The sequence below is a fragment of the Coregonus lavaretus genome (genome assembly GCF_964263955.1).
Source record: "Coregonus lavaretus genome assembly, chromosome: 30".
NCBI classification, from domain to species: Eukaryota; Metazoa; Chordata; class Actinopteri; order Salmoniformes; family Salmonidae; genus Coregonus; species Coregonus lavaretus.
Window position 1 is genome coordinate 37,177,870 of NC_140017.1, and position 23,978 is coordinate 37,201,847.

At 36.8% G+C, this 23,978-nt stretch overlaps 1 protein-coding gene across 1 annotated transcript in view; it reads left to right on the forward strand.

The window, feature by feature from the left end:
• LOC311106250 (beta-arrestin-1) overlaps positions 1-23,978 on the forward strand; it is a gene marked incomplete at both ends in the record, with an annotated part of 92,899 nt that overhangs the window by 53,978 nt on the left and 14,943 nt on the right. The window contains 5 exons of the mRNA XM_084148545.1: positions 1,837-1,974; positions 2,774-2,857; positions 3,609-3,632; positions 3,859-3,929; positions 4,057-4,105. Coding sequence (XP_084004671.1) covers positions 1,837-1,974; positions 2,774-2,857; positions 3,609-3,632; positions 3,859-3,929; positions 4,057-4,105 — 366 coding nt within the window. The remainder of the gene's footprint in view (positions 1-1,836; positions 1,975-2,773; positions 2,858-3,608; positions 3,633-3,858; positions 3,930-4,056; positions 4,106-23,978) is intronic.

Sequence of the window (23,978 nt, forward strand, 5' to 3'; positions counted from 1 at the left end):
AGCCATGATTAGCTGTTCAGGAGTCTTATGGCTCGGGGGTAGAAGCTGTCTGGACTATCAGCCACCAATTGTGCAAGTTCTCCCACTTAAAAAGATGAGAGAGGCCTGTAATTTTCATCATAGGTACACGTCAACTATGACAGACAAATTGAGATTTTTATTTCTCCAGACAATCACATTGTAGGATTTTTAATGAATTTATTTGCAAATTATGGTGGAAAATAAGTATTTGGTCACCTACAAACAAGCAATATTTCTGGCTCTCACAGACCTGTAAATTCTTCTTTAAGAGGCTCCTCTGTCCTCCACTCGTTACCTGTATTAATGGCACCTGTTTGAACTTGTTATCAGTATAAAAGACACCTGTCCACAACCTCAAACAGTCACACTCCAAACTCCACTATGGCCAAGACCAAAGAGCTGTCAAAGGACACCAGAAACAAAATTGTAGACCTGCACCAGGCTGGGAAGACTGAATCTGCAATAGGTAAGCAGCTTGGTTTGAAGAAATCAACTGTGGGAGCAATTATTAGGAAATGGAAGACATACAAGACCACTGATAATCTCCCTCGATCTGGGGCTCCACGCAAGATCTCACCCGTGGGGTCAAAATGATCACAAGAACGGTGAGCAAAAATCCCAGAACCACACGGGGGGACCTAGTGAATGACCTGCAGAGAGCTGGGACCAAAGTAACAAAGCCTACCATCAGTAACACACTACGCCGCCAGGGACTCAAATCCTGCAGTGCCAGACGTGTCCCCCTGCTTAAGCCAGTACATGTCCAGGCCCGTCTGAAGTTTGCTAGAGTGCATTTGGATGATCCAGAAGAGGATTGGGAGAATGTCATATGGTCAGATGAAACCAAAATAGAAATTCTTGGTAAAAACTCAACTCGTCGTGTTTGGAGGACAAAGAATGCTGAGTTGCATCCAAAGAACACCATACCTACTGTGAAGCATGGGGGTGGAAACATCATGCTTTGGGGCTGTTTTTCTGCAAAGGGACCAGGACGACTGATCCGTGTAAAGGAAAGAATGAATGGGGACATGTATCGTGAGATTTTGAGTGAAAACCTCCTTCCATCAGCAAGGGCATTGAAGATGAAACGTGGCTGGGTCTTTCAGCATGACAATGATCCCAAACACACCGCCCGGGCAACGAAGGAGTGGCTTCGTAAGAAGCATTTCAAGGTCCTGGAGTGGCCTAGCCAGTCTCCAGATCTCAACCCCATAGAAAATCTTTGGAGGGAGTTGAAAGTCCGTGTTGCCCAGCGACAGCCCCAAAACATCACTGCTCTAGAGGAGATCTGCATGGAGGAATGGGCCAAAATACCAGCAACAGTGTGTGAAAACCTTGTGAAGACTTACAGAAAAACGTTTGACCTGTGTCATTGCCAACAAAGGGTATATAACAAGGTATTGAGAAACTTTTGTTATTGACCAAATACTATTTTCCACCATAAGTTGCAAATAAATTCATAAAAAATCCTACAATGTGAATTTCTGGATTTTTTTTTCTCATTTTGTCTGTCATAGTTGACGTGTACCTATGATGAAAATTACAGGCCTCTCTCATCTTTTTAAGTGGGAGAACTTGCACAATTTGTGGCTGACTAAATACTTTTTTCCCCCACTGTACAATATTATTGTCATAGTTTTTCTTAGGATTGAGACATTGCTGGATGGTATGCCTGGTTAACCTTCATAAACACAAATTACAAAGCAGGCCAAGCATTAGTCATCATCACAGAAAAGAACCATCTTCATGTACAGTACATCAACCTCATGTAACTGATCTGGTGTTATTGATTACGATTGATCATTGTTGTTCCAGTGACGTGGTGGCTCCAAGTTCAACGTTTTGTAAAGTCTACACCCTCACCCCCTTCCTCAACAACAACCGGGAGAAACGTGGTCTGGCGTTGGATGGGAAACTGAAGCACGAGGACACAAACCTGGCTTCTAGTACATTGTGAGTACAATGTGTTATGCTATTTTATGCAATGCTGTGCTATGCTATACTATACTATGTTATACTATTATATACTATGTTATACTATACTATGTTATTATATACTATGTTATACTATACTATGTTATACTATGTTATACTATACTATGTTATACTATACTATGCTATACTATGTTATCCTATTCTATATTATTCGATATGTTATACTATGCTATACTATGTTATACTATTCTATTTTATTCGATATGTTATACTATGCTATACTATTCTATACTATGCTATGCTCTGCTATGTCATGTTAAGGTTTCCCCCACTGTGGAGGTATAAAGCTGAAATAAGGCTTACTGTCTTCAGACATCATGTGTATGCTTGACCCTAAGGCTTACTGTCTTCAGACATCATGTATATGCTCGACTCTATTATTGTCTTCATGTCGTCGTCCGATATCTTCTCCTATTATACAGTTCACATCTGAATACAACAATTCCACCAGTTTCCACAATCCCACCAACAATCCCACCAGCTTCCACAATCCCACCAGCTTCCACAATCCCACCAGCTTCCACAATCCCACCAGCTTCCACAATCCCACCAACAATCCCACCAGTTTCCACAATCCCACCAGCTTCCACAATCCCACCAGCTTCCACAATCCCACCAGCTTCCACAATCCCACCAGCTTCCACAATCCCACCAACAATCCCACCAGTTTCCAGAATCCCAGCTGGTGAATGAAGGGCTTGGTGATAATCAGAAGATGATGTCAGTCAGTGATTTTTTTTGTTTGTCCCATCAACAGGTTAAGAGAGGGAGCCAACAAGGAGATCCTGGGTATCATCGTATCCTACAAAGTCAAAGTGAAGCTTGTTGTGTCTCGAGGCGGGTATGCACTTTAAACATACATCTTGGTGTTAAGTGTTAGGGTTAGGGTTTAAACATACGTCTTGGTGTTTGTGAACCAGTATGTTCATTTTGCCTAATAACCCTAAACCTATTTTATTGGTGTCTGGGGGTTAGGGTTATGTTCATAGACCTCCTATTAAATTACTAGAGGGGAAACGTCATCAACTCTCAAAGTTCTAGAATGGTATGAAAATGGCAGCCATTGTGGTCAGGGAGAAATCCAAACCAGTCTAATTGCAATGAATGCAATGCCAGTACAGGCATACAGTAGGTGATGCATTTCCTGATTTAACTTATGCAGGAAAATAGAAATAAGGCATCTGATATATCAAAATTGTGTAGTAGAATATTAGTATTAGTATTGTCAACCTAAAATATTATAATATAATTATAAAGTTTACACAGTTTACACCGGTTTTATAAAAATAATAATAATCTGTATAAATAGTCTCTAAAATATATGTAAACAGACCATAAATGACTCAATGTTGTTTTTTTTGGAAAGCTGTGAGTGTTATAATATGATACAAATCAGTACTTGTTGCATTTACAACTTGTCTAATGGCTCTATTCAATCCGTTTGGTGGAAATTCAGCGTTACAGCGTGATCGAAGCAATACAGATTGAATAAAGCCCTGAATCCATTCTAGTATTCTAATTCCTAATTCTATGGTTATGTGACTGCATTGCTGTCTGAGGTAAAAACACTGACAATGTTTCATTGATTTCAGACTCTTAGGAGATCTTGCAACAAGGTAAACATAGATGTTTCTGTAATGACATGTTGCATGCCAATGTTGTTGTCTAGAGTTGTAATGCTATTTGTTTTGCCCGAAGAGATGTACATTTCCGTGTTATACAGAGCAGACTGTGATGTAATAATACAAGCTGTAACATAATACTACATTGAAATGCTAATTCATAAACTTGTTTGTTCATCATACATCATTCATCTACATGTAGTTTCATTTTCTTTTCCAGTGATGTCCATGTTGAGCTCCCCTTTACGCTAATGCATCCCAAACCAATCGAAGATGCAATCTACAGAGATGGTATGTATCTACACATACAGTATTTTTCAGTTCACAAGTTTTCAATGTCGTTCTGTATCAATCAATCAACAAAAACGTTTCTTGGTCTAAAATGGTGAATTATAATGCTCATTTACTTGTATTTCAGCTGCAGACGAGGAGCCAATAGACACAAACTTGATAGAATTTGACACAAAGTAAGCAGCTCTACCCTGGTCTGTCTGTCTGTCTGTCTGTCTGTCTGTCTGTCTGACTGACACTCTAACATACTGGCCCTTGCTGGTTGCTGCCTTTACTTGTTGCTTACTGCCTGCTGCTTACTGCCTTCTGCCTGCTGCTTACTGCCTGCTGCTTACTGCCTTCTGCCTGCTGCTTACTGCCTGCTGCTTACTGCCTGCTGCTTACTGCCTTCAGCTTACTGCCTGCTGCTTGCTGCCTGCAGCTTACTGCCTTTCACTTACTGCCTGCCACTTGCTGCTTGCTGCCTTCAGTTTACTGCCTTCAGCTTACTGCCTGCTGCTTACTGCCTGCTGCTTGCTGCCTGCTGCACCACTTGTCCTCGTCAATAAAACATGGCTTCACTTCCTCCTGTTTCATTGCCTCTCTATAACAGCCCGTCTCTGGCCAATGCAACGTAACAGCCCATCTCTGGCCCAATGCAACCTAACAGCCCGTCTCTGGCCAAAGCACATTAACCAGCAGAAAGGCCCAATTATGAATAATACATTCAATATTCTTTCATGTAATGTGGTCTCTCCCAGCACGCCTCTTTATTGTTTTATAGCCATCTAAATGACTGACAGCAGGAAAGAGATGTAGCCGTGGCAGGTTTCTGTAGCTCTCAGGCTGTTGGAAGCATTAGTGTGGTTGATGGACCTGCATAATGATCTGCTGATAATACAGTTTCGGACTTGATGTTGCTGACATGTTTCTACGCCCTGTACTGTCTGTAAATGACTATGGCCAGGATTCAATCCAATTGCGTTTGTCCGCGATGCACGTTTTTAAAGGCAACGTTCCTGCGTTCGCGGAGAGACCACATTCACGGTAAACGCTGCATACTATATGTCGGTTCAATGGGAAATTCACTTTAAATAATACATTGTCCAAATCCGCTATCGGATTGAATACCGGCATAAATAACAGCAACAATAACAAAACAACAACAACAGAATAAGCTAAGACGTTTACTGAGCTGAGCATACGCCTACAGTAATTAAACAATCAAAATACTTGTGTGGTAATCTTGATTTCAGCTCTCTTTGAACCACCTATGTGTAATGCAATATGAATGGGTTATAAAGACTTATAAAGAACTGTGAGCTTTAAAACTGCTTAAACAGTATAGTTTCTAATCAATGCATTTTAATAACCAACGGATCTAATACACTTTACCAACCATCTCTGATATAATCCACTTTACTAACCAACTAATCTAATACACTTTTCTAACCATCTCTGATATAATCCACTTTACTAACCAACTGATCTAATACACTTTTCTATCCATCTCTGATCTAATACACTTTACTAACCAACTCTGATCTAATACACTTTACTAACCAACTCTGATTAAATACACTTTACTAACCATCTCTGATCTAATACACTTTACTAACCAACTGATCTAATACACTTTTTTAACCATCTCTGATCTAATACACTTTACTAACCAACTCTGATCTAATACACTTTACTAACCAACTCTGATCTAATACACTTTACTAACCATCCCTGATCTAATACACTTTACTAACCAACTGATCTAATACACTTTTCTAACCATCTCTGATCTAATACACTTTTCTAACCAACTCTGATTAAATACACTTTACTAACCAACTCTGATCTAATACACTTTACTAACCAACTGATCTAATACACTTTACTAACCATCTCTGATCTAATACACTTTATTAACCATATCTGATCTAATACACTTTACTAACCAACTCCGATCTAATACACTTTTTTAACTAACTGATTTAATACACTTTACTAACCATCTGATCTAATACACTTTACTAACCAACTCCGATCTAATACACTTTATAATATAATAATAATAATATGCCATTTAGCAGATGCTTTTATCCAAAGCGACTTAGTCATGTGTGCATACATTTTTACTTATGGGTGGTCCCGGGGATCGAACATATTACCCTGGCGTTACGAGCGCCGTGCTCTACCAATTGAGCTACAGAGGACTTTACTAACCAACTGATCTAATACACTTTACTAACCAACTCCGATCTAATACACTTCACTAACCAACTGATCTAATACATTTTACTAACCAACTCTGATCTAAAACACTTTACTAACCAACTCTGATCTAATACACTTTTCTAACCATCTCTGATCTAATACACTTTACTAACCAACTGATCTAATACACTTTACTAACCATCTCTGATCTAATACACTTTACTAACCAACTCTGATCTAATACACTTTACTACCCAACTCTGATCTAATACACTTTACTAACCATCTCTGATCTAATACACTTTACTAACCAACTCTGATCTAATACACTTTACTAACCAACTCTGATCTAATACACTTTACTAACCAACTCTGATATAATACACTTTACTAACCAACTCTGATATAATCCACTTTACTAACCAACTGATCTAATCCACTTTTCTAACCATCTCTGATCTAATACACTTTACTAACCATCTCTGATCTAATACACTTTACCAACCAACTCTGATCTAATACACTTTACTAACCAACGGATCTAATACACTTTACTAATCATCTCTGATCTAATACACTTTACTAACCAACTGATCTAATACACTTTACTAACCATCTCTGATCTAATACACTTTACTAACCAACTCTGATCTAATACACTTTACTAACCAACTCTGATCTAATACACTTTACTAACCATCCCTGATCTAATACACTTTACTAACCAACTGATCTAATACACTTTTCTAACCATCTCTGATCTAATACACTTTTCTAACCAACTCTGATCTAATACACTTTACTAACCAACTCTGATTAAATACACTTTACTAACCAACTGATCTAATACACTTTACTAACCAACTCTGATCTAATACACTTTATTAACCATCCCTGATCTAATACACTTTACTAACCAACTGATCTAATACACTTTACTAACCATCCCTGATCTAATACACTTTACTAACCAACTCTGATCTAATACACTTTATTAACCAACTCTGATCTAATACACTTTACTAACCATCCCTGATCTAATACACTTTACTAACCAACTCTGATCTAATACACTTTATTAACCAAATCTGATCTAATACACTTTACTAACCATCCCTGATCTAATACACTTTACTAACCAACTCTGATCTAATACACTTTATTAACCAACTCTGATCTAATACACTTTACTAACCATCCCTGATCTAATACACTTTACTAACCATCCCTGATCTAATACACTTTACTAACCAACTCTGATCTAATACACTTTATTAACCAACTCTGATCTAATACACTTTACTAACCATCTCTGATCTAATACACTTTACTAACCAACTGATCTAATACACTTTACTAACCATCTCTGATCTAATACACTTTATTAACCAACTCTGATCTAATACACTTTACTAACCATCTCTGATCTAATACACTTTACTAACCATCTCTGATCTAATACACTTTACTAACCATCTCTGATCTAATACACTTTATTAACCAACTCTGATCTAATACACTTTACTAACCATCCCTGATCTAATACACTTTACTAACCAACTGATCTAATACACTTTTCTAACCATCTCTGATCTAATACACTTTTCTAACCAACTCTGATTAAATACACTTTACTAACCAACTCTGATCTAATACACTTTACTAACCAACTGATCTAATACACTTTACTAACCATCTCTGATCTAATACACTTTATTAACCATATCTGATCTAATACACTTTACTAACCAACTCCGATCTAATACACTTTTTTAACTAACTGATTTAATACACTTTACTAACCATCTGATCTAATACACTTTACTAACCAACTCCGATCTAATACACTTTATAATATAATAATAATAATATGCCATTTAGCAGATGCTTTTATCCAAAGCGACTTAGTCATGTGTGCATACATTTTTACTTATGGGTGGTCCCGGGGATCGAACATATTACCCTGGCGTTACGAGCGCCGTGCTCTACCAATTGAGCTACAGAGGACTTTACTAACCAACTGATCTAATACACTTTACTAACCAACTCCGATCTAATACACTTCACTAACCAACTGATCTAATACATTTTACTAACCAACTCTGATCTAAAACACTTTACTAACCAACTCTGATCTAATACACTTTTCTAACCATCTCTGATCTAATACACTTTACTAACCAACTGATCTAATACACTTTACTAACCATCTCTGATCTAATACACTTTACTAACCAACTCTGATCTAATACACTTTACTACCCAACTCTGATCTAATACACTTTACTAACCATCTCTGATCTAATACACTTTACTAACCAACTCTGATCTAATACACTTTACTAACCAACTCTGATCTAATACACTTTACTAACCAACTCTGATATAATACACTTTACTAACCAACTCTGATATAATCCACTTTACTAACCAACTGATCTAATCCACTTTTCTAACCATCTCTGATCTAATACACTTTACTAACCATCTCTGATCTAATACACTTTACCAACCAACTCTGATCTAATACACTTTACTAACCAACGGATCTAATACACTTTACTAATCATCTCTGATCTAATACACTTTACTAACCAACTGATCTAATACACTTTACTAACCATCTCTGATCTAATACACTTTACTAACCAACTCTGATCTAATACACTTTACTAACCAACTCTGATCTAATACACTTTACTAACCATCCCTGATCTAATACACTTTACTAACCAACTGATCTAATACACTTTTCTAACCATCTCTGATCTAATACACTTTTCTAACCAACTCTGATCTAATACACTTTACTAACCAACTCTGATTAAATACACTTTACTAACCAACTGATCTAATACACTTTACTAACCAACTCTGATCTAATACACTTTATTAACCATCCCTGATCTAATACACTTTACTAACCAACTGATCTAATACACTTTACTAACCATCCCTGATCTAATACACTTTACTAACCAACTCTGATCTAATACACTTTATTAACCAACTCTGATCTAATACACTTTACTAACCATCCCTGATCTAATACACTTTACTAACCAACTCTGATCTAATACACTTTATTAACCAAATCTGATCTAATACACTTTACTAACCATCCCTGATCTAATACACTTTACTAACCAACTCTGATCTAATACACTTTATTAACCAACTCTGATCTAATACACTTTACTAACCATCCCTGATCTAATACACTTTACTAACCATCCCTGATCTAATACACTTTACTAACCAACTCTGATCTAATACACTTTATTAACCAACTCTGATCTAATACACTTTACTAACCATCTCTGATCTAATACACTTTACTAACCAACTGATCTAATACACTTTACTAACCATCTCTGATCTAATACACTTTATTAACCAACTCTGATCTAATACACTTTACTAACCATCTCTGATCTAATACACTTTACTAACCATCTCTGATCTAATACACTTTACTAACCATCTCTGATCTAATACACTTTATTAACCAACTCTGATCTAATACACTTTACTAACCATCCCTGATCTAATACACTTTACTAACCAACTGATCTAATACACTTTTCTAACCATCTCTGATCTAATACACTTTACTAACCAACTGATCTAATACACTTTACTAACCATCTCTGATCTAATACACTTTATTAACCATATCTGATCTAATACACTTTACTAACCAACTCCGATCTAATACACTTTTTTAACTAACTGATTTAATCAATCAATCAATCAATTTTATTTTATATAGCCCTTCTTACATCAGCTAATATCTCGAAGTGCTGTACAGAAACCCAGCCTAAAACCCCAAACAGCTAGTAATGCAGGTGTAGAAGCACGGTGGCTAGGAAAAACTCCCTAGAAAGGCGAAAACCTAGGAAGAAACCTAGAGAGGAACCAGGCTATGAGGGGTGGCCAGTCCTCTTCTGGCTGTGCCGGGTGGAGATTATAACAGAACCATGCCAAGATGTTCAAAAATGTTCATAAGTGACAAGCATGGTCAAATAATAATCAGGAATAAATCTCAGTTGGCTTTTCATAGCCGATCATTAAGAGTTTGAAAACAGCAGGTCTGGGACAGGTAGGGGTTCCATAACCGCAGGCAGAACAGTTTAAACTGGAATAGCAGCAAGGCCAGGCGGACTGGGGACAGCAAGGAGTCACCACGGCCGGTAGTCCCGACGTATGGTCCTAGGGCTCAGGTCTCTCAGTTGGCTTTTCATAGCCGATCATTAAGAGTTGAAAACAGCAGGTCTGGGACAGGTAGGGGTTTCGTAGCCGCAGGCAGAACAGTTGAAACTGGAATAGCAGCAAGGCCAGGCGGACTGGGGACAGCAAGGTGTCATCATGCCCGGTAGTCCTGACGTATGGTCCTAGGGCTCAGGTTCTCAGAGAGAAAGAGAGAACGAGAGAATTAGAGAGAGCATACTTAAATTCACACAGGACACTGGATAAGACAGGAGAAGTACTCCAGGTATAACCAACTAACCCCAGCCCCCCGACACATAAACTACTGCAGCATAAATACTGGAGGCTGAGACAGGAGCGGTCCGGAGACACTGTGGCCCCATCCGAAGAAACCCCCGGACAGGGCCAAACAGGAAGGATATAACCCCACCCACTCCGCCAAAGCACAGCCCCCGCACCACTAGAGGGATATCCCCAACCACCAACTTACAATCCTGAGACAAGGCCGAGTATAGCCCACAGAGGTCTCCACCACAGCACAAACCAAGGGGGGGGCGCCAACCCAGACAGGAAGATCACGTCAGTAACTCAACCCACTCAAGTGACGCACCCCTCCCAGGGACGGCATGAAAGAGCACCAGCAAGCCAGTGACTCAGCCCCTGCAACAGGGTTAGAGGCAGAGAACCCCAGTGGAGAGGGGAACCGGCCTGGCAGAGACAGCAAGGGCTGTTCGTTGCTCCAGCCTTTCCGTTCACCTTCACACTCCTGGGCCAGACTACACTCAATCATATGACCTACTGAAGAGATAAGTCTTCAGTAAAGACTTAAAGGTTGAGACTGAGTCTGCGTCTCTCACATGGGTAGGCAGACTGTTCCATAAAAATGGAGATCTATAGGAGAAAGCCCTGCCTCCCGCTGTTTGCTTAGAAATTCTAGGGACAATTAGGAGGCCTGCGTCTTGTGACCGTAGCGTACGTATTGGTATGTACGGCAGGACCAACTCGGAAAGATAGGTAGGAGCAAGCCCATGTAACGCTTTATAGGTTAACAGTAAAACCTTGAAATCAGCCCTTGCCTTAACAGGAAGCCAGTGTAGGGAAGCTAGCACTGGAGTAATATGATCAAATTTCTTGGTTCTAGTCAGGATTCTAGCAGCCGTATTTAGCACTAACTGAAGTTTATTTAGTGCTTTATCCGGGTAGCCGGAAAATAGAGCATTGCAGTAGTCTAACCTAGAAGTAACAAATGCATGGATTAATTTTTCTGCATCATTTTTGGACAGAAAATTTCTGATTTTTGCAATGTTACGTAGATGGAAAAAAGCTGTCCTTGAAACAGTCTTGATATGTTCGTCAAAAGAGAGATCAGGGTCAAGAGTAACGCCTAGGTCCTTCACAGTTTTATTTGAGACGACTTTACAACCATCAAGATGAATTGTCAGATTTAACAGAAGATCTCTTTGTTTCTTGGGACCTAGAACAAGCATCTCTGTTTTGTCCGAGTTTAAAAGTAAAAAGTTTTCAGCCATCCACTTCCTTATGTCTGAAACACAGGCTTCTAGCGAGGGCAATTTTGGGGCTTCACCATGCTTCATTGAAATGTACAGCTGTGTGTCATCCGCATAGCAGTGAAAGTTAACATTATGTTTTCGAATAACATCCCCAAGAGGTAAAATATATAGTGAAAACAATAGTGGTCCTAAAACGGAACCTTGAGGAACACCGAAATGTACAGTTGATTTGTCGGAGGACAGACCATTCACAGAGACAAACTGATATCTTTCCGACAGGTAGGATCTAAACCAGGCCAGAACTTGTCCGTGTAGACCAATTTGGGTTTCCAGTCTCTCCAAAAGAATGTGGTGATCGATGGTGTCAAAGGCAGCACTAAGGTCTAGTAGCACGAGGACAGATGCAGAGCCTCGGTCTGACGCCATTAAAAGGTCATTTACCACCTTCACAAGTGCAGTCTCAGTGCTATGATGGGGTCTAAAACCAGACTGAAGCATTTCGTATACATTGTTTGTCTTCAGAAAGGCAGTGAGTTGCTGCGCAACAGCTTTTTCTAAAATTTTTGAGAGGAATGGAAGATTCGATATAGGCCGATAGTTTTTTATATTTTCCGGGTCAAGGTTTGGCTTTTTCAAGAGAGGCTTTATCACTGCCACTTTTAGTGAGTTTGGTACACATCCGGTGGATAGAGAGCTGTTTATTATGTTCAACATAGGAGGGCCAAGCACAGGAAGCAGCTCCTTCAGCAGTTTAGTAGGAATAGGATCCAGTATGCAGCTTGAAGGTTTAGAGGCCATGATTATTTTCATCATTGTGTCAAGAGATATAGTACTAAAACACTTAAGTGTCTCTCCCGATCCCAGGCCCTCGCAGAGCTGTGCAGATCCAGGACAGCTAAGCCCTGGAGGAATACGCAGATTCAAAGAGGAGTCCGTAATTTGCTTTCTAATGGTCATGATCTTTTCCTCAAAGAAGTTCATGAATTTATCACTGCTGAAGTGAAAGCCATCCTCTCTTGGGGAATGCTGCTTTTTAGTTAGCTTTGCAACAGTATCAAAAAGAAATTTTGGATTGTTCTTATTTTCCTCGATTAAGTTGGAAAAGTAGGATGATCGAGCAGCAGTGAGGGCTCTTCGGTACTGCACGGTACTGTCTTTCCAAGCTAGTCGGAAGACTTCCAGTTTGGTGTGGCGCCATTTCCGTTCCAATTTCCTGGAAGCTTGCTTCAAAGCTCGGGTATTTTCTGTATACCAGGGAGCTAGTTTCTTATGACAAATGTTTTTCGTTTTTAGGGGTGCAACTGCATCTAGGGTATTGCGCAAGGTTAAATTGAGTTCCTCAGTTAAGTGGTTAACTGATTTTTGTCCTCTGACGTCCTTGGGTAGGCAGAAGGAGTCTGGAAGGGCATCAATGAATTTTTGTGTTGTCTGAGAATTTATAGCACGACTTTTGATGCTCCTTGGTTGGGGTCTGAGCAGATTATTTGTTGCGATTGCAAACGTAATAAAATGGTGGTCCGATAGTCCAGGATTTTGTGGAAAAACATTAAGATCTACAACATTTATTCCATGGGACAAAACTAGGTCCAGAGTATGACTGTGGCAGTGAGTAGGTCCAGAGACATGTTGGACAAAACCCACTGAGTCGATAATGGCTCCGAAAGACTTTTGGAGTGGGTCTGTGGACTTCTCCATGTGAATATTAAAATCACCAAAAATTAGAATATGATCTGCTATGACTACAAGGTCTGATAGGAATTCAGGAAACTCAGAGAGGAACGCTGTATATGGCCCAGGAGGCCTGTAAACAGTAGCTATAAAAAGTGATTGAGTAGGCTGCATAGATTTCATGACTAGAAGCTCAAAAGATGAAAACGCCATTTTTTTTTTTGTAAATTGAAATTTGCTATCGTAAATGTTAGCAACACCTCCGCCTTTGCGGGATGCACGGGGAATATGGTCACTAGTGTAACCAGGAGGTGAGGCCTCATTTAACACAGCAAATTCATCAGGCTTAAGCCATGTTTCAGTCAGGCCAATCACATCAAGATTATGATCAGTGATTAGTTCATTGACTATGACTGCCTTTGAAGTGAGGGATCTAACATTAAGTAACCCTATTTTGAGATGTGAGGTATCACAATCTCTTTCAATAATGGCAGGAATGGAGGAGGTCTTTATCCTAATAAGATTGCTAGGGTGAACACCACCATGTTTAGTTTTGCCCAACCTAGGTCGAGGCACAGACACAGTCTCAATGGGTATGGCTGAGCTGACTACACTGACTGTGCTATTGGCAGACTCCACTAAGCTGGCAGGTTGGCTAACAGCCTGCTGCCTGGCCTGCACCCTATTTCACTGTGGGGCTAGAGGAGTTAGAGCCCTATCTATGTTGGTAGATAAGAGGAGAGCACCCCTCCAGCTAGGATGGAGTCCGTCACTCCTCAGCAGGTCAGGCTTGATCCTGTTTGTGGGTGAGTCCCAGAAAGAGGGCCAATTATCCACAAATGTTATCTTTTGGGAGGGGCAGAAAACAGTTTTCAACCAGCGATTAAGTGCTGAGACTCTGCTGTAGAGCTCGTCACTTCCCCTAACTGGGAGGGGGCCAGAGACAATTACTCGATGCCGACACATCTTTCTAGCTGATTTACACGCTGAAGCTATGTTGCACTTGGTGACCTCTGACTGTTTCATCCTAACATCGTTGGTGCCGACGTGGATAACAATATCTCTATACTCTCTACACTCGCCAGTTTTAGCTTTAGCCAGCACCATCTTTAGATTAGCCTTAACGTCGGTAGCCCTGCCCCCTGGTAAACAGTGTATGATCGCTGGGTGATTCGTTTTAAGTCTAATACTGCGGGTAATGGAGTCGCCAATGACTAGGGTTTTCAATTTGTCAGAGCTAATGGTGGGAGCCTTCGGAGTCTCAGACCCCGTAACGGGAGGAGTAGAGACTAGAGAAGACTCAGACTCAGACTCCGACTCGCTACATAATGGGGAAAACCGGTTGAAGGTTTCTGTCGGCTGAATGAGCGACACCGGTTGAGCATTCCAACAGTATTTCCCTCCAGAAGCCATGAGAAAGTTGTCCGGCTGCGGGGACTGTGCGGGGGGATTTATACTAACGTTACTGTCTGTACTTACTGGTGGCACAGACGCTGTTTCTTCCTTTCCTACACTGATATTGCCCTTGCCTAACGATTGCGTCTGAAGCTGGGCTTGTAGCACAGCTATTCTCGCCGTAAGGCGAGAATTCTCCTGTATATTATGAGTACAGCGACGGCAATTAGAAGACATCATGTTAATGTTACTACTTAGCTTCGGCTGTTGAAGATGTTGAAGATGTTGATGAACCACGTCCAGATAAAGCGTCCGGAGTGAAAAAGTTGAATAAGGGAAAAAAGTTGCGATGGAAAAAAGGAAAATAACGTAAAGTTGGCAGCTAAAACGCACAGGAAAATGACTCTTCTGTCTCGGGATAAACGTCCGGGGTGAAAAAGTTTAACGAAAAAAGATGAGTGAGGACAAAACTAAAAAGTTGGTAAATTTGTTGAACACAGAGATTGATTAAACGTTTATTAAAAGTAAAACGTGAATAGTTTGGCAGGTAGCCAAGTAGCAACAGACAGCACAGCAACAACAGCACGGAGACAATGCGGAAGCGAGACGGAAGTCACGTGTTCAATCGGAAGTCAGTTGTCAGTAGCCGGAAGTCAGTTGTTAATACACTTTACTAACCATCTGATCTAATACACTTTACTAACCAACTCCGATCTAATACACTTTATAATATAATAATAATAATATGCCATTTAGCAGACGCTTTTATCCAAAGCGACTTAGTCATGTGTGCATACATTTTTACTTATGGGTGGTCCCGGGGATCGAACATATTACCCTGGCGTTACGAGCGCCGTGCTCTACCAATTGAGCTACAGAGGACTTTACTAACCAACTGATCTAATACACTTTACTAACCAACTCCGATCTAATACACTTCACTAACCAACTCTGATATAATACACTTTACTAACCAACTCTGATATAATCCACTTTACTAACCAACTGATCTAATACACTTTTCTAACCATCTCTGATCTAATACACTTTACTAACCAACTCTGATCTAATACACTTTACTAACCAACTCTGATCTAATACACTTTACTAACCAACTCTGATCTAATACACTTTACTAACCAACTCTGATATAATCCACTTTACTAACCAACTGATCTAATCCACTTTTCTAACCATCTCTGATCTAATACACTTTACTAACCAACTGATCTAATCCACTTTTCTAACCATCTCTGATCTAATACACTTTACTAACCAACTCTGATATAATACACTTTACTAACCAACTCTGATATAATCCACTTTACTAACCAACTGATCTAATCCACTTTTCTAACCATCTCTGATCTAATACACTTTACTAACCAACTCTGATTTAATACACTTTACTAACCAACTCTGATCTAATACACTTTACCAACCAACTCTGATCTAATACACTTTACTAACCAACGGATCTAATACACTTTACTAATCATCTCTGATCTAATACACTTTACTAACCAACTGATCTAATACACTTTACTAACCGTCTCTGATCTAAAACACTTTACTAACCAACTCTGATCTAATACACTTTACTAACCAACTCTGATCTAATACACTTTACTAACCAACTGATCTAATACACTTTTCTAACCAACTCTGATCTAATACACTTTAGTAACCAACTCTGATCTAATACACTTTACTAACCATCTCTGATCTAATACACTTTTCTAACCAACTCTGATCTAATACACTTTACTAACCAACTCTGATCTAATACACTATACTAACCATATCTGATCTAATACACTTTTTTAACTAACTGATTTAATACACTTTACTAACCAACTGATCTAATACACTTTACTAACAAACTCTGATCTAATACACTTTACTAACCATATCTGATCTAATTCACTTTACTAAACAACTGATCTAATACACTTTACTAACCAACTGATCTAATACATTTTACTAACCAACTCTGATATAATACACTTTACTAACCAACTGATCTAATACACTTTACTAACCAACTCTGATCTAATACACTTTACTAACCAACTCTGATCTAATACACTTTACTAAACAACTGATCTAATACACTTTACTAACCAACTCTGATATAATCCACTTTACTAACCAACTGATCTAATACACTTTTCTAACCAACTCTGATCTAATACACTTTAGTAACCAACTCTGATCTAATACACTTTTTTAACTAACTGATTTAATACACTTTACTAACTAACTGATCTAATACACTTTACTAACAAACTCTGATCTAATACACTTTACTAACCATCTCTGATCTAATTCACTTTACTAAACAACTGATCTAATACACTTTACTAACCAACTGATCTAATACATTTTACTAACCAACTCTGATATAATACACTTTACTAACCAACTGATCTAATACACTTTACTAACCAACTCTGATCTAATACACTTTACTAACCAACTCTGATCTAATACACTTTACTAAACAACTCTGATCTAATACACTTTACTAACATCTCTGATCTAATACATTTTACTAACCAACTGATCTAATACATTTTACTAACCAACTCCGATCGAAAACACTTTACTAACCATCTCTGATCTAATACACATTACTAAACAACTCTGATCTAATACACTTTACTAACCATCTCTAATCTAATACACTTTACTAATGATCTCTGAAATAATACATTTTACTAACCAACTCCGATCTAATACACTTTACTAACCAACTGATCTAATACACTTTACTAACCAACTGATCTAATACACTTTACTAACCAACTCTGATCTAATACACTTTACTAACCATCTCTGATCTAATACACTTTACTAACAAACTCTGATCTAATACACTTTACTAACCATCTCTGATCTAATTAACTTTACTAAACAACTGATCTAATACACTTTACTAACCATCTCTGATCTAATACACATTACTAAACAACTCTGATCTAATACACTTTACTAACCATCTCTGATCTAATACACTTTACTAAACATTTTATCTAATACACTTTACTAAACAACTGATCAATACACTTTACTAACCAACTGATCTAATACACTTTACTAACCAACTCTGATCTAATACACTTTACTAACAAACTCTGATCTAATACACTTTACTAACCATCTCTGATCTAATTCACTTTACTAAACAACTGATCTAATACACTTTACTAACCATCTCTGATCTAATACACATTACTAAACAACTCTGATCTAATACACTTTACTAACTATCTCTGATCTAATACACTTTACTAAACATTTTATCTAATACACTTTACTAAACAACTGATCAATACACTTTACTAACCAACTGATCTAATACACTTTACTAACCAACTGATCTAATACACTTTACTAACCAACTCTGATCTAATACACTTTACTAACAAACTCTGATCTAATACACTTTACTAACCATCTCTGATCTAATTCACTTTACTAAACAACTGATCTAATACACTTTACTAACCATCTCTGATCTAATACACATTACTAAACAACTCTGATCTAATACACTTTACTAACCATCTCTGATCTAATACACTTTACAAACCATCTGATCTAAAACATTTTACTAAACAACTGATCAATACACTTTACTAAACAACTGATCAATACACTTTACTCACCAACTGATCTAATACACTTTACTAACCAACTGATCTAATACACTTTACTAACCAACTCTGATATAATACACTTTACTAACAAACTCTGATCTAATACACTTTACTAACCATCTCTGATCTAATTCACTTTACTAAACAACTGATCTAATACACTTTACTAACCATCTCTGATCTAATACACATTACTAAACAACTCTGATCTAATACACTTTACTAACTATCTCTGATCTAATACACTTTACTAAACATTTTATCTAACACACTTTACTAAACAACTGATCAATACACTTTACTAACCAACTGATCTAATACACTTTACTAACCATCTCTGATCTAATACACTTTACTAACAAACTCTGATCTAAAACACTTTACTAACCATCTCTGATCTAATTCACTTTACTAAATAACTCTGATCTAATACACTTTACTAACCATCTCTGATCTAATACACTTTACAAACCATCTCTGATCTAAAACATTTTACTAAACAACTGATCAATACACTTTACTAACCAACTGATCTAATACACTTTACTAACCATCTCTGATCTAATTCACTTTACTAAACAACTGATCTAATACACTTTACTAAACAACTGATCTAATACACTTTACTAACCAACTCTGATCTAATACACTTTACTAACCAACTGATCTAATACACTTTACTAACCAACTGATCTAATACACTTTACTAACCATCTCTGATCTAATACACTTTAATAACCAACTTTGATCTAATACACTTTACTAACCAACTCTGATCTAATACACTTTACTAACCATCTCTGATCTAATACACTTTACTAACCATCTCTGATCTAATACACTTTACTACCCAACTCTGATCTAATACACTTTACTAACCATCTCTGATCTAATTCACTTTACTAAACAACTGATCTAATACACTTTACTAACCAACTGATCTAATACACTTTACTAACCAACTCTGATCTAATAAATTTTACTACCCAACTGATCTAATACACTTTACTAACCAACTGATCTAATACACTTTACTAACCATCTCTGATCTAATACACTTTACTAACCAACTCTGATCTAATACACTTTACTAACCAACTCTGATCTAATACACTTTTCTAACCATCTCTGATCTAATACACTTTACTAAACAACTCTGATCTAATACACTTTACTAACCATCTCTGATCTAATACACTTTACTAACCAACTCTGATCTAATACACTTTACTAACAAACTCTGATCTAATACACTTTACTAACCATCTCTGATCTAATTCACTTTACTAACCAACTGATCTAATACACTTTACTAACCAACTGATCTAATACACTTTACTAACCAACTCTGATCTAATACACTTTACTAACCAACTGATCTAATACACTTTACTAAACATTTTATCTAATACACTTTACTAACCAACTGATCTAATACGCTTTACTAACCAACTCTGATCTAATACACTTTACTAACCAACTCTGATCTAATACACTTTACTAACCATCTCTGATCTAATACACTTTACTAACCATCTCTGATCTAATTCACTTTACTAAACAACTGATCTAATACACTTTACTAACCAACTGATCTAATACACTTTACTAACCAACTCTGATCTAATACACTTTACTACCCAACTGATCTAATACACTTTACTAACCAACTGATCTAATACACTTTACTAACCATCTCTGATCTAATACACTTTACTAACCAACTCTGATCTAATACACTTTACTAACCAACTCTGATCTAATACACTTTTCTAACCATCTCTGATCTAATACACTTTACTAAACAACTCTGATCTAATACACTTTACTAACCAACTCTGATCTAATACACTTTACTAACAAACTCTGATCTAATACACTTTACTAACCATCTCTGATCTAATTCACTTTACTAACCAACTGATCTAATACACTTTACTAACCAACTGATCTAATACATTTTACTAACCAACTCTGATATAATACACTTTACTAACCAACTGATCTAATACACTTTACTAACCATCTCTGATCTAATACACTTTACTAACCAACTCTGATCTAATACACTTTACTAAACAACTCTGATCTAATACACTTTACTAACATCTCTGATCTAATACATTTTACTAACCAACTGATCTAATACATTTTACTAACCAACTCCGATCGAAAACACTTTACTAACCATCTCTGATCTAATACACATTACTAAACAACTCTGATCTAATACACTTTACTAACCATCTCTAATCTAATACACTTTACTAATGATCTCTGAAATAATACATGTTACTAACCAACTCCGATCTAATACACTTTACTAACCAACTGATCTAATACACTTTACTAACCAACTGATCTAATACACTTTACTAACCAACTCTGATCTAATACACTTTACTAACCATCTCTGTTCTAATACACTTTACTAACAAACTCTGATCTAATACACTTTACTAACCATCTCTGATCTAATTCACTTTACTAAACAACTGATCTAATACACTTTACTAACCATCTCTGATCTAATACACATTACTAAACAACTCTGATCTAATACACTTTACTAACCATCTCTGATCTAATACACTTTACTAAACATTTTATCTAATACACTTTACTAAACAACTGATCAATACACTTTACTAACCAACTGATCTAATACACTTTACTAACCAACTCTGATCTAATACACTTTACTAACAAACTCTGATCTAATACACTTTACTAACCATCTCTGATCTAATTCACTTTACTAAACAACTGATCTAATACACTTTACTAACCATCTCTGATCTAATACACATTACTAAACAACTCTGATCTAATACACTTTACTAACTATCTCTGATCTAATACACTTTACTAAACATTTTATCTAATACACTTTACTAAACAACTGATCAATACACTTTACTAACCAACTGATCTAATACACTTTACTAACCAACTGATCTAATACACTTTACTAACCAACTCTGATCTAATACACTTTACTAACAAACTCTGATCTAATACACTTTACTAACCATCTCTGATCTAATTCACTTTACTAAACAACTGATCTAATACACTTTACTAACCATCTCTGATCTAATACACATTACTAAACAACTCTGATCTAATACACTTTACTAACCATCTCTGATCTAATACACTTTACAAACCATCTGATCTAAAACATTTTACTAAACAACTGATCAATACACTTTACTAAACAACTGATCAATACACTTTACTCACCAACTGATCTAATACACTTTACTAACCAACTGATCTAATACACTTTACTAACCAACTCTGATCTAATACACTTTACTAACAAACTCTGATCTAATACACTTTACTAACCATCTCTGATCTAATTCACTTTACTAAACAACTGATCTAATACACTTTACTAACCATCTCTGATCTAATACACATTACTAAACAACTCTGATCTAATACACTTTACTAACTATCTCTGATCTAATACACTTTACTAAACATTTTATCTAACACACTTTACTAAACAACTGATCAATACACTTTACTAACCAACTGATCTAAAACACTTTACTAACCATCTCTGATCTAATACACTTTACTAACAAACTCTGATCTAATACACTTTACTAACCATCTCTGATCTAATACACTTTACTAACAAACTCTGATCTACTACACTTTACTAACCAACTCTGATCTAATACACTTTACTAACCATCTCTGATCTAATACACTTTACTAACCAACTGATCTAATACACTTTACTAACCAACTCTGATCTACTACACTTTACTAACCAACTCTGATCTAATACACTTTACTAACCATCTCTGATCTAATACACTTTACTAACCAACTGATCTAATACACTTTACTAACCAACTCTGATCTACTACACTTTACTAACCAACTCTGATCTAATACACTTTACTAACCAACTCTGATCTAATACACTTTACTAACCATCTCTGATCTAATACACTTTACTAACCAACTCTGATCTAATACACTTTACTAACCATCTCTGATCTAATACACTTTACTAACCAACTCTGATCTAATACACTTTACTAACCATCTCTGATCTAATACACTTTACTAACCAACTCTGATCTAATACACTTTACTAACCATCTCTGATCTAATACACTTTACTAACCAACTCTGATCTAATACACTTTACTAACCATCTCTGATCTAATACACTTTACTAACCAACTCTGATCTAATACACTTTACTAACCATCTCTGATCTAATACACTTTACTAACCAACTGATCTAATACACTTTACTAACCAACTCTGATCTAATACACTTTACTAACCATCTCTGATCTAATACACTTTACTACCCAACTGATCTAATACACTTTACTAACCAACTGATCTAATACACTTTACTAACCATCTCTGATCTAATACACTTTACTAACCAACTGATCTAATACACTTTACTAACCAACTGATCTAATACACTTTACTAACCATCTCTGATCTAATACACTTTACTAACCAACTGATCTAATACACTTTACTAACCATCTCTAATCTAATACACTTTACTAACCAACTGATCTAATACACTTTACTAACCAACTGATCTAATACACTTTACTAACCATCTCTGATCTAATACACTTTACTAACCAACTGATCTAATACACTTTACTAACCAACTGATCTAATACACTTTACTAACCATCTCTGATCTAATACACTTTACTAACCAACTCTGATCTAATACACTTTACTAACCAACTCTGATCTAATACACTTTACTAAACAACTCTGATCTAATACACTTTACTAACCATCTCTGATCTAATACACTTTACTAAACATTTTATCTAATACACTTTTCTAACCAACTCTGATCTAATACACTTTACTAACCATCTCTGATCTATTACACTTTACTAACCATCTCTGATCTAATTCACTTTACTAAACAACTGATCTAATACACTTTACTAACCAACTGATCTAATACACTTTACTAACCAACTCTGATCTAATACACTTTACTACCCAACTGATCTAATACACTTTACTAACCAACTGATCTAATACACTTTACTAACCATCTCTGATCTAATACACTTTACTAACGAACTCTGATCTAATACACTTTTCTAACCATCTCTGATCTAATACACTTTACTAAACAACTCTGATCTAATACACTTTACTAACCATCTCTGATCTAATACACTTTACTAACCAACTCTGATCTAATACACTTTACTAACCAACTCTGATATAATACACTTTACTAACCAACTGATCTAATACACTTTACTAACCAACTCTGATCTACTACACTTTACTAACCAACTCTGATATAATACACTTTACTAACCAACTGATCTAATACACTTTACTAACCAACTCTGATCTAATACACTTTACTAACCATCTCTGAT